The sequence below is a fragment of the Carlito syrichta genome, unplaced genomic scaffold (genome assembly GCF_000164805.1).
Source record: "Carlito syrichta isolate Samal-C Ts95f unplaced genomic scaffold, Tarsius_syrichta-2.0.1 Scaffold293508, whole genome shotgun sequence".
NCBI classification, from domain to species: Eukaryota; Metazoa; Chordata; class Mammalia; order Primates; family Tarsiidae; genus Carlito; species Carlito syrichta.
Window position 1 is genome coordinate 2,522 of NW_007237604.1, and position 12,974 is coordinate 15,495.

The following is a 12,974-nucleotide window of genomic DNA, read 5'->3' on the forward strand; positions in this document are numbered from 1 at the left end:
TAATTAATTTTAGTTTTAAAAGCCACTAATAACCAGTGGCTGCCATATTGAACAGGGCAGTTCTAGAGAACCTTGGACCAGAACTGATCTTTAGACTTAGCCCAGAACTGCTGAAGGCTGGAACCTTCTCTGTGGAGCTGAACTGGTCCCAAAGCAACCTCTGAAAGTCAGGACACAGACCTGACACTCAACAGGCCCATTCGCCCCTAGGTCCATTGCTACAACCAGAGCAAGAATCAAGGAGCCAGTCAGTTCAGAGGATTTCTGTTGCAGGAGCCCCTGCCTTAATTTTAAAAGGAGCTTATTGCTGGGCACGGTGGCTCGCACCTGTAATCCCAGCACTTTGGGAGGTGGAGGTGAGAAGATTGCCTGAGCTCAGGTGTTCGAGACCAGCCTAAGCAACATGGCGATACCTCGTCTCTACAACAAATCAAAAAATTAGCCGGGCATAGTGGCACACGCCTTTAGTTCCAGCTACTTGGAAGTCTGAGACAAGGATCCCCTGAGCCCAGTAGGTCAAGGCTGCGGTGGCCTTAAGCACGTGCCCCTGCACTTCAGCCTGGGCTACACAGTGAGACTCTAACTCCAAAAAAAAAAAAAAGCTTATTTGAGATTCCTGAGATGCCAAGGACACCTAAAGAAAGGATCTGTTGCCCTGCCTCTTGATCAGATAAGAGGCAAACCAAATAAGAGGCATTTCTTTTTTCCTTTCTTTTGTCTTTTGCTTCCTTAGAACCATAGGTAAGCACACAATCACCATGGGAGAGATTCTGAAAGCCAGGCCTGGTTGACCAAGGGAGGCTCCTCCCCCTCTCTGATTACAGCTGAGTAGTTCAGGGAAATGGACCTTAACTCCCGTGGGGTCTACTGGATTAGGTAGAAGATACATTAATACCTAATTACCACGGTCCTCACAAACCAACAATGGTAATTTTTCTGAACTCTTCTCAACTAATGCCCTGCCCTTTAGGATCTCTTTTCTCTTTGGAAAGCTTGTCCTCTTGGGCATGATGGATGGCACAAAATAGCTCACCCCTGCCCCTATCTTCACCTCTTACCCCACAGCCTGCAATGCAGACAGGCAAAATATTTGAACATTGATTAAATAAGTAAATCTCAAAGGTAGTGTTTGTGCCTAGAGGCGCAACAGACCTGACTTTGCAACCTAAACCTAAGCTTATTCCTGACTGTGGAGCAAGCACGTTCACTAGAGTAAAAAAGAAAAAAAAAACAACACTTTCTTTAACCACCCTGTTTCCCAAGCCCAGGATCTGGAGCCAGCCTGCCTGGATTCAATTTCTTACTCTGCCCAGTATTTGCTATGTGACCTTGAATAAGTCTCTTAATGTCTTTAAGCCTCAGTTTCTTTCTTTCTTTCTTTTGAGTTGGAGTCTCACTCTGTTGCCCAGGCTGCAGTGCAGTGGCACACTCTGCCACCGCAGCCTCGACCTGTTAGACTCAGGAGTCCATCCGCATCAGCTTTTCAAGTAGCTGGAACTATAGACACATGCCATCACGCCCAGCTAATTTTTGTGATTTATTGTAGAGACAAGGCCTCACCAAGTTGCCCAGGCTGGTCTCCAACCCCTAGGCTCAGGCAATCCTCTCGCCTTGGCCTCCCAAAATGCTGAGATTACAGGCTGAGCCACCACACCCGGCCTCAGTTTCTTCGTGTGTAAAATGGAACCAACATCTATACCTCTTCATGAGGTGGTTGTACGAATTAAATGGGATAATTCACAAAACACATTCAGTAGTAATATATGGCCTGGTATATAATAAAGATTCAATCAGCTATAATTAGTAGTATTAGTACATTCAGTTTAGAATACCTTTGACACATATTTGAAATAAAAGTTTTGCCAAGCTTAGGGGTTCATGCCTTTAATCCCAGCACTTTGGGAGGCAGAGGCAAGAGGATTGCCTGAGTCCAGGGGTTCGAGACAAACCTGGGCAACTTAGCCAGACCTTGTCTCTACGATAAATCAAAAAATTAGCCAGGCAAGATAGCATGCACCTGTAGTTCCAGCTACTTGGAAGACTGAGGCAGAAGGATCACCTGAACCCAGCAGATCGCAGCTGCGGTGGCCATGAGCATGTGCCACTGCATTCCTGCCTGGACAACAGAGTGAGACTCCAACTCAAAAAAGTTTCAACTATACAAAAGAAGCCTGTGTCATTATGTCATGTCCATCCACAGTTCTTTGAACTAGCAAAGTATCATAAATAAATAGCTACCAAATATCTAATTTTTTCTCACTTCCATTTCTAGGTCATGAAGGTCGAATTGGCATGGCCTCCGTCAAGATGAAAGAAAATCGTGAATTTGATGGAAAGAAACTCTTTCAGCACACTGCTGATTATCTGCCTAGTTATGCAAGGCCTCGGTTTGTAAGAATACAGGTAAGAACTCTTATTATCAGATTCATTTATCTTCTCTCTTGGAAATCCCTGTCTCTGGAGAACAATTCCAAATTTTCGCTACCCTTTTCAGAGAGCTCAGAAAAAAGAGGCCGGGCACAGTGGCTCACACCTGTAATTCCAGCATTTTGGGAGATCATGGCAGGAGGATCTCCTGAGCCTTGGGTTTCAAGACCAGCCTGGACAATATACTCAGACTCCCATCCCTACAAAAAAATTAGCCGGGCATGGTGGTGCATGCCAGTAGTCTCAGTTTACTCAGGAGACTGAGGCTGGAGGATCATCTAAACCTGGGAGTTTGAAGTCGCAGTGAGCTATGATTGAGCCACTGCACTCCAGCCTGGGCAGCAGAGCAAGACTCTGTCTCTTTAAAAAAAAAAAAAGGAAAGAAAGAAAGGTTTTTGGCCGGGCTCAGTGGCTCAGCCTGTAATTCTAGCACTTTGGGAGGCCGAGGCAAGTGGATTGCCTGAGCCTGCAGGTTCAAGATCAGCACAGGCAACTTGCAAGACCTCATCTCTACAATAAATAAATAAACAAAAATTAGCCGGGCATGGTAGTACACATCTGTAGTTCCAGCTACTTGGAAGGCTGAGATAGAAGGATCGCCTAGGCCCAGCAGGTCAAGGCTGTGGTGTCCATGAATGTACCTCTGCACTCCAGCCTGGGTAATGGAGTGAGACTCCAACTCAAAGAAAAAAAAAATTTTTTTAAGTGTCATGGATCAATAAGGGAGTAGAAATATCAGAAAATATAGCTAGCAGAAACCCAATCCTAATCCCTTTTCCCTAAAATGACAGGCCAGTTCATTCAGCAGCAGTCTTAGCAGAGAACTCACAAAGTCTGAATTTCATGAGGTGTGACAGACACTTCAAATTTCAGAAATGCTCTGACCCTCCTATTTGTTGCTTCTAGTCTTAAAGAATGGAAAAATCCACTGAAGATCTATACCTCTCTGTAGTATGAAATTTAGCTGGAACTACTGAGACTTAACTATCACCACTAGAGGGATTTTTTTTCTTCCTCAAACATTAATCCTTAGCCCTCTCACTTTTGGACTTTGACCTCTGTGATTCCATAAATAAAGACGGGAAAAGCAGTCTTAGGATTCCAGATATTTTTGTGTGTGAGACTTTTCCTATTGATGTTTGCAAAGCACCTACATTCACTTTGCAATCAGATGGTAAAGAGACAGGAAAATGAAATATCCCCAGATTTTTCAGTTAACATATCAATGGAAAGAAATGCCCATCTTGAGTCTAACAGACAGAAAGCAGAGTTGTCTGTGTGTCAGTGATCCCTCCTCCCACTCCCAGCATTAGTCGGTATATCCTAGTCCCTGAAGTCTCACCAAGCAACGGGTGTCACAGATTTCACTGCTTGGAAATCTGTGCACAAGTATCTCACTGTTGGCAGCTTCTGGCTCCCTACAGGCGATCCTAAAGCTTTAAGGGAATTAAAAATACCTCACAAAGGGCCCTCTAGTGGAGATTCTGAAAACAATGTGTGGGCATCATAAAAAAAAAATGTGAACTTCATTGGAAAATGTGAAGAGAGTGGATGTTATGTGCTCCTACCACAAATATGATAACGACGTGAGGTAATCCATTTGTTAATTTGCCAGATCTAACCATTCCACAATGTATACGTACTTCAGAACATCATGTTTTCCATGATAAAAGCATACAGCGTTATCTTTTCATTTTTAAAAAATTAATCAGTATGGAGAAAACTTTTTAAAAAGCCTTTCACTTCACAGCTCTCACATGAGCCAGGATGCCAATGAGTTGCCAAATCCCCATGCCCCACCTCTGCCTCTTACTTTGCCCTCATCTGTTGCAAAATACAACCACAATATGAATTCTTTTATGTTTTTCAGGACACCATTGAGATCACGGGAACTTTTAAACACCGCAAAGTGACCCTGGTGGAGGAGGGCTTTAACCCTACTGTCATCAAAGATGCCTTGTATTTCTTGGATGACACAGCAAAAATGTATGTGCCTATGACTGAGGACATTTATAATGCCATAAGTGCTAAAACGTTGAAACTCTGAATATTCCCAGGAGGATCACTCATAACATTTGCAGGAAGAAACTGAATGGACCTAGTACAGCCACTTGATATTATCCGACATTAATTTGATTGAAGATGGTGAAGTACAATATTGTTAGGAGATTATGCGTATGAATATAGTGAGATTTTTAGAAATACACCTGAACCTTTGCACGTGAAAAGATTTAGATATAATTATTTTTCAATGTGCACCTACTGTTTGTATTTGCAAACTGAGCTTGATGGAGGGAGGATGTTATTTTTTAAAAAATATAATAAATTAGATGAACACTAACATTTGAGATGGCACTGTCTCTGTATTCTTTCCTGACTTTATTCTAAATGCAAAACCTGTGTCAGTTATTCCAAAGCCTGACAGCCTCATTGGCAATGTTTCATAGGTGCCCCCATTCATAATGGAAATTGCATTCTAGGTAAAAATGGCAGCAAGGGTGAAGGTGGGGTGAGGGGTGGACAAGCAATGGAAAACCCAGTGGAAAGCCAACTCCAGGGTAAGGAGGTCAACTCTCCCCTCCCAGAAGGGTCCTGGCCACCATGTACAAGCAGCAGTTCCCACCAGGTGTTAATGCCATCTGTAGCCCTGACAGAAACCTAAGCCTATAGCTTCAGAGTTGTCTACATAAAAGATGGTCAATATATATTTTTAGCTATATCAAGTGTTGCAAACTCAAGTGGCTTTAGGATCTATATAGATAATATGGAAGAGAGAGGCAGGTCACAAATGAATGTGGCAAACTTGAAGTTTAGTGGACAGCCACCAAACTTCAGTCAGCTGCATTGTCATGTGAGAATATAGGTCAGGGACTGCTGGGATCTACTAATTATTCAGAAAACAGAAATCCAGATATTTATGTGACTCTCCCAGTTTTTAAAATCTGAAGTCTCAAATTTTTTTAAAACTTCCATACTTCCCAAACAAAACTTATCTGTGGACCAGATAAGTCCCAGCTCTCCAGTTAGCACCCCAATCCCACAAGCATGTGTCCCACGCCCCTCAGGCTGGAACCAGTTTTACTCTATAGTCAGACTCCTGACTGTGGAGCCTGTTCAAGGACTTACGAGACCTTCAGCATGGCACAGGAGGCTTCAGAAAATTCCAAGGAGCTCTTCTACACTCAGCTGCCTCCCTCCTTGGGTATACATCCTTTACCTCTGCATGTTATCAGCTGCAACAGAGTTCCAGGAGCAGATCCTTGGTGGCAGCACTAAAGACAACATGTTCCTTATCTAGAGCCTATCTTAGGCATGGGAGCATCAGGGTCACTGAATCCACATTCGGAAAGTGTGACCCAAGTTTGCTACTGATTCTCTAGAATTTTCCCTAGTGGAGTTTCCTTCCCTAGAAGACATCTTCAGATGACCATAAGCTGGTAGGAAATTCCAATTCTCTCCCAAAATAGTCTACATAAAGCTCCAGGCAAGCATATTTATTATCCTCTCCAACACCGTAGTAGCAATTTTTTTTTAACTTTCTCCACTCTTTTAGATGACGTCTAAGAATTATTAACAGACTCCTTGCCCCCACTCATTATGCCTAACAAACATTTTCTTTTCTTTTTTTTTTTTTTTTTTTTTTTTTGAGTTGGAGTCTCACTCTGTCACCCAAGCTGAAGTGCAGTGACACACTCACAGCCACCCCAGCATCGACCTGCTGGGCTACGGCAATGCTTCCGCCTCAGCCTTCCAAGTAGCCAGAACTACAGGGGAGTGCTACCATGCCCGGCTAATTTTTGATTTATTGTAGAGACAAGGTCTCACCAAGTTGCCCAGGCTGGTCTTGAACCCGCGGGCTCAGGCAATCCACTCGCCTTGGCTTCCCAAAGTGCTGGAAATACAGACTGAACCAAACATCTTCTTAATGCTCTTAATGTGCATAAAGGGCTTAAGAATGGTCTATGGAAAATTCTGGGTATGCTGCCTCTTTATGAATTTTGCCAATAATTTAGACTCATTATTACTTGTGAGTCAGCACTGGGGATTTTTACAAAATTCTCTCTTCCTTTGAGAATTTGAACCCAAGTAATAATGTTATTGAGTATCCCGTTGTACAGTTGTGTTACATGGAATTGTATCAAAGTGAATCAGGTTGTCTGCTGAGGTCATGTTAGATCAGTGTCATCGTTCTTTGTCAAGGGGTATCTCTTGAATTGAGAGATCAGGATGTACACCATTAGCTAGGACATTAGTATTCCATTAACTAGAACCTGCTTGGTTCAGATTTCCTTTGACCCATGTTTTAGACCTTTCGGTTGGAAACTCAGAAACCCATGCCCTCACGTACATTCCCTCCCCCTGACCTCTGACTCCCAGCCTAATGGCTTCCTCAGTCTCTCATTTCCCCATATCTCCCTGGTCTGGCCAGGTACCACAGCTTCACTGTGGTGGATAGAGGCTCCAGCATTATAGCCTCAACTCCTGAGGTATGCGTATATGTAAGCAAAATGAAACCATCATCTTTGAGAGATAATCAACTTTGAAGACTGATTTTTCTCTTTTGAACAGGTCAGAAATTGTGCCCATAGAAATATCTGTACATGACATTTGAAAGTACAAATGGGCCGGACGCGGTGGCTCAAACCTGTAATCCCAGCACTTTGGGGGGCTGAGGCGAGAGGATTGCCTGAGCCCAGGAGTTCGAGACCAGCCTGGGGAACTTGTCTCTGCCTCGTCTCTACAATAAATAGAAAAATTAGCCAGGCGTGGTAGCACGCGCCTGTAGTTCTGGCTACTTGGAAGACTGAGGCAGAAGAATGACCTGAACCCAGCAGGTTGATGTTGGGGTGGCTGTGATGCTGGGGTGGCTCAGCCTGGACAACTGAGTGAGACTGACTCAAAAAAAAAAAAGAAAGTACAAATGGATTTTTTTTTTTTAAGCTGATATTCATATAAGTCATTAAACAGGGCTATTTCAAATGTATTGTTTGGAAATTCATAATCAGTGTATAGATTGAATGCTACAGGCACCAAAATAATTTGGGGGTAAGACTAGGAAATGTCAGCATCTGAAATGAAAGCTAATGAGAATCAGTATAGAAGTGGATAAGATTAGCTGGGCATAGTGGTATGCACTGTAATCTCAGATACTCAGGAGATTGAAGTGGGAGGATTGCTTGAGCCCAGGAGTTCAAGTCCAGTCTGGGCAACATAGTGAGTCTCTATCTCAAAGAAAAAAAGGGGGGGGCAAAAATAGATAAGATTAATTAGCCGGGCTTGGTGGCTCAGCCTGTAATCCCGCGTTTTGGGAGGCTGAGGTGAGTGGATTGCCTGAGGCTGTGGGTTCGAGACCCACCTGGGCAACTTGGTGAGACCTCATCTCTACAATAAATCAAAAATTAGCCGGGTGTGGTAACACATGCCTGTAGTTCTGGCTACTTGGAATGCTGAGGCAGAAGGATCGCTGGAGCCCAGCAGGTCGAAGCTGCGGTGGCCAGGAGCGGCCACTGCACTCCAGTCTGGGCGATGGAGTGAGAATCCAACTAAAAAAAAAAAGATTAATCAATTACAGTGACCCACCCTAAGAGATAATTTGTTAAATGTGGTGTCCGTTCATATGTCCACTCTATAAGCATTTGGTAGGTGCCTGATATGACCCAAGAGATGTGCTCAGCAGGGAATTCTGGGTCCCACCTTCTAGAGTTGGAATAGGAGTTTGCATTTCTAGCAAATTCCAGGTGAAGCTAATCCCAAAACCCAGGCCCACCTCACTCCAATCAGATAAAAATTTCTGGGAGTGTGAGCCAGGCATCAGTGTTTCCTAAAGACCTCCAGGTGATCCCAGTATACAGCAAACTTCAAGGATCACTGGTAGAGAATGAGGGGCAAGTTTTAAACTCTTGACAAAGATTTTCTTCTTGACCAAGAAGAAGATTTACTTCTTCTTAAGTAGGCCTCAACCTAGGCCTATTAGGACTTGGACAAACATTAACATAGTTTCTAACAGCTCAAGACTGCATCCCTAACATGATCCCAGACCCCCTTAAAGTCCCTACCTGAGAAAACTCAGGGCTGTGAAAAGAACTTACTGTTTGTTTCAGTTAACACCTGTTGTTAGAGCCCCTGACTCACTCTCTGCAGAGGGGTAGTAGCCTTACTTCAATAAAGGATAGTTAACAAATCCAGAGGGTTTTCACATACGCTACTTCCTACTTTTTGTAAATTGTCACATTTCCTGACTCTACCAAGTCCCTGCTAGGCCCCTCCCTATTCTCCCATTCTCCCCTGAAAATGCACAGTCACCTTTGCACAAATTCAAGTTGAGTTCAGTTCACACTAGGCTCATTTCTCTATTGCTGTAGTATATTAGTAAGTAACATCAACCCTTATGACTTGTTTTGGCTTTTTTTTAAGTCAGAGTCTCACTCTGTCTTCCAGGCTGGAGTGCAGTGGCACACTCACGGCCACTGCAGCCTTGACTTGCTAGGCTCAGGTGAACTATCTGCCTCAGCCTTCCAAGTAGCTGGAACTACAGGCGCATGCTATGACACCTGGCTAATTTTTAAATTTATTTTAGAGAAAAGGTATTGCCAAATTACCAGTGCTGGTCTTGAACCTCTGGCTCAGGCAGTCCTCTTGCCTTGGGCTCCCAAAGTGCTGGGATTACAGGCTTAAGGCACCGCACCTGGTCAACCGTTATGACTTTAACTAGTGTCCAGTTTGGCTTTAATACTCTTCATTAACCAACTAAAGATCTACCTTCTATTTTCTGAAAAGGGAAGAAAATGATTTTTTGGCTTCTGAACTAACCAAGAGCAAGCTGCCTGTAAGCATGAATTTTATTTGACTACAAGGTTCAGGAAAAAAATGGAAAAAGGCACAAGTTCCAAACTTAGGGAGAAAACATTTAAATGTTCTGGATGAGGCTGGGTGTGGTAGCTCACACCTATTAACCCAGTACTTTGGGAGGGTGAGGTGGGAGGATCACTGAGCCCAGAAATTTGAGACCAACCTGGGTACATAGTAAGACCTTGTCTCTAAAAAGAAAATTAAAAAATTAGCAGGGTAGGGTGGTGCACGCCTGTAGTCTCGGGAGGCTGAGGTGGAAGGATCTCCTGGGCCTGGGAGGCTGAGGCTGCAATGAGCTGTGATCGTCCCACTGCACTCCAGCCTGGGTCACAAAGTGAGACCCTGTCTCAAAAAAAAAAAAAGAATGAATGAATGAATAAACCAACAAGCAAAAATGTTATTGAGGACCAGAGGGGCCTGCTGCACTGTGACCTCCTGATCAAGTCCAACCTTGAACAGCGTGGTGTAGTGGAAACAGCATGGGCTTCGCTGAAAGCAGGAAGACCTGGGTTTGCCTGCTTAAGCTGGGTGACCTGGGCCTTGGTTTCCTCATTTAGAAACTGTGAGCCACCATGCCTGACTATACTTTATGCCTATAAGTACAAACTACCTGCCTTCACTATTAAGGGCTCCTCCAAACCCATTTTCTCACCGTTAAATTCAAATCTTCAGCATCCCGAAGAGCAGAATCTATAAGACACATGCCTTTAAGCTCTAAAACTGGTTAATTAATCAATGTTTCAGAGGCCAATTAAGCAACACAGGATATGTTTGTTTCAGGGAAGAGCACAGTTTATTTCTACTTTATATTCATGTCACAAGCTGAACCACAGAAGCTGCCTGTCAGTACTCTACCCTCAGCCCTTTCTCTAACCAGCCTGCTGGAACCTTCGGGATCAAGCTGGCTTACCCTCTTCATTTGTGTCCTGATGTGGGTCATGAACCCTTAAGAGAATGATAAAAACTATGAACTCTCCCTCAAGGAAAATGCACATACACATAAGCACACAAATTCAGCATACAATTTTGAGGGGTTCATAGAGTCCCTGAAGCATGTCCTTGGACTCTGAATGAAGACCCCTGGTCTAAACCATGGCCTGCAGTGGGCAGCAGGACAGCTGGAGCCCACACTGCGAGTTGCATTCAGGAAAACTGGGGACGCTGTAGAACTTGATCAGTTTTTTGAAGGCACTTTTCTTCAGCATCATCATCTCTTCTGGAAACCTGGAAAAGATTCTGACCCGAGAGGCGCCCCCATTCTTTGCAGAGCCATCCATGGGCAGCGGCTTCTGAGCGCTCACAGGCACACTGTTGCAACTGAGAGAACGCACTGTTTTCTTCTTATTCTGCACAGACAGGTAACTGAATAGGAAAGAGGACAGCTTGTGCTTGGTGGCATCTGGGGCCTCTTCTGAAAAGCAATCATCAACCGGATCCAGCAGGGTTTCAAGATGGTGGCTGTTATCCCTTCTCATAGGACGGGCTCCCTCCTGCTGAGGCTGCTTGATGATCTTCCTGGCCTGAGTTGGGTCATCTTCTGGCCCATTGACGGGCTGAAGGGACACACCGCTGGCCAAGGCGGTGGAGGCCGTGATTTGAGGGATGAGGTTCCTGGCCTGAGGGCTAGGTTGAGAAGTACAGTGCTGACTCAGGATGAGAGTGGCAGCATCTCGAATGAGACTCCAGTCTCTCAGGATGTCATCCCTGGTGGTAAACTGGGATGTTACAGTGAAACGGATGATCAATTTGTCCTGGATAGTGGCCGGGATGAGGAAGAGACGGCCAGCTTTAGCTATTTCTTTCAACACGCTTTCTGTGAGACAATTAGGACCCTGTTTGAAGGACAAAGAGAAGTGATGTCTTCATCACACTCCTATCAGCATCCCCAGAAGCCCAGCACTTATGTTTCCAAGAGGCTCAATGACCACCAACTCCAGAACATCAAATCACATCATTCACAAGAGGCCATGGAAGATGCCATTACCTTTAGGCGAAAAACCACCAGGCCAAGATGCCTCTTGGCAGGAATTTCAAAGAAAGGGTCGTTTCTGACCAGAGATTCGAAATATTTAGCCATTTCAGTACCCTGGAATTACAAGTACAAAGAGAACTGAGATTGATAATCAGCGAGGAATATGCACAAACTTTCACACTACAAAATAGTTTTAAACTGGTGACCCATTTCAATCATAGAGACCTGTGTGACTTCTGCCTCATAATCTTCTCCATTTGATTTTGTTCACAATCTGAGAGCTAGAAAATCTTCAATGGCTCCCTATTTACTGTCCCCTCAGATATACCTCAGGAACTTGTGAAGCAACTGATAAAAGCAGAGCTGCTGCCAGTACCCCGCACCATTCTAGGTCAAGGGCAGGCAAAGTACAGCCATAGCCAAACACCGCCCCTACTGTTTTTGTAAATATAAGGGGAAAGACTCGGAATTGATTTATTTAAAAATTGTGTATTTATTCTTGCCGGTTTAACCTTCAGTCACCTTCAAAGTACTCTGTTAGATGCAATACACCTATCAAGACGCTTTTTTACTGCTCAAAACTGTTTTCTAACTTGTCAATTTTGCTGCCTTTTAGTGATTCTGCTATTTTTTTGTTTCACCTTTTCCACATCAGCAAAATGTTTCCCTTTAAGAACTTTTTAAATCCAGGGAAACAAGCACACACACACACACACAAAAGTTGCTTGAGGTGAGATCAGGTGAATAGGGAGGGTGGGGCATGGGGGTTATCGTGTTTTTGGTCTAAAACTGCTAAACACCCAGCCTAGTGTGTGCATCTGGGCTCATAAATCACCCATCATGAAGTGGGCAGATGCACTGAAAGAATCTCCAAAAAGAATTTCCGTGAATAAAAAAATAAAAAATAAACTTCACTGATGCTGAAGGCAGCCTCTCTCAGCAATGCCAGCTGGTACACTGGGTTCCTGGAACACTTACCTGGCAGGGGATCCTGTACTACAAGGGGCCTGCCCTCCGAAAAGTAATTTCGTTTTTGGGGGGGGGGGTTCCCCCTCATGTAGTTTTTTGGAACACAGTTATGCTCATTTGTTTATTCATTGGCTGTGGTGATTTTTCTGCTAAGATGACAGAGTTGAGTATTACCATAGAGACTGTATGGCTCTCAAAGCCAAAAGTATTTACTTTCTGGCTTTTTACAGGAAAACTTCACCAATCCCTATTGTAGGTGATAGGAGATGATGATGATGATGACAATGATGACAACTTCTTATCATCATTAGATGAAGGAGATAATGAGGGAGGAGGAAGAGGAAGAAGAGATACTCACTGAGCACTTATCTGAGTAGCAGGCCCTGTGGATGCTAAGGGCTGCATATGAATTGTCTTATTTAACTCTCACCATAAACCACTGAGAGAGATTTATTGTCATTTTTCTATTTTTATAAATTAGGAAGGCAAACATGAAAAGTTTAAGTAATTTGTCCAAGATCACCACAAAGTAAACAGTGGAACTAAAAATCAAACCCGGATCCCATTCTCTAAAGCATCATTCTACAACAGAAAAATACAAGATTTGATTTTATGGAACTTTCTAGAGCTCAGCGTAGTAGAATGCAGCCCAGAACTGTGAAGAAAGGATTTGGAATTGGGAGACTTGGGGAGAAGCCATGACTCTCTCTGAACCTCCCCTGATTTGAATGACCACCCTAAGCACTGCAGTAAGGAT

At 43.8% G+C, this 12,974-nt stretch overlaps 2 protein-coding genes across 2 annotated transcripts; one reads left to right on the top strand and one right to left on the bottom strand.

Annotated features, from left to right (window-relative positions):
- The first annotated feature begins 2,273 nt into the window (after window positions 1-2,273).
- Window positions 2,274-4,785, top strand: LOC103256698 (very long-chain acyl-CoA synthetase-like). Its single transcript, XM_008054478.1, has 2 exons — window positions 2,274-2,403; window positions 4,298-4,785. The coding sequence occupies exons 1-2, from the start codon at window positions 2,293-2,295 to the stop codon at window positions 4,472-4,474; spliced, it is 288 nt and encodes a 95-aa protein (XP_008052669.1). The 5' UTR covers window positions 2,274-2,292; the 3' UTR covers window positions 4,475-4,785.
- Window positions 4,786-10,046: 5,261 nt separating this feature from the next.
- Window positions 10,047-11,359, bottom strand: LOC110595346 (histidine decarboxylase-like). The gene is made up of 2 exons (XM_021710608.1): window positions 11,261-11,359; window positions 10,047-11,108 (listed from the first exon to the last, which is right to left on the bottom strand). The coding sequence occupies exons 1-2, from the start codon at window positions 11,351-11,353 to the stop codon at window positions 10,362-10,364; spliced, it is 840 nt and encodes a 279-aa protein (XP_021566283.1). The 5' UTR covers window positions 11,354-11,359; the 3' UTR covers window positions 10,047-10,361.
- Window positions 11,360-12,974: the final 1,615 nt, after the last annotated feature.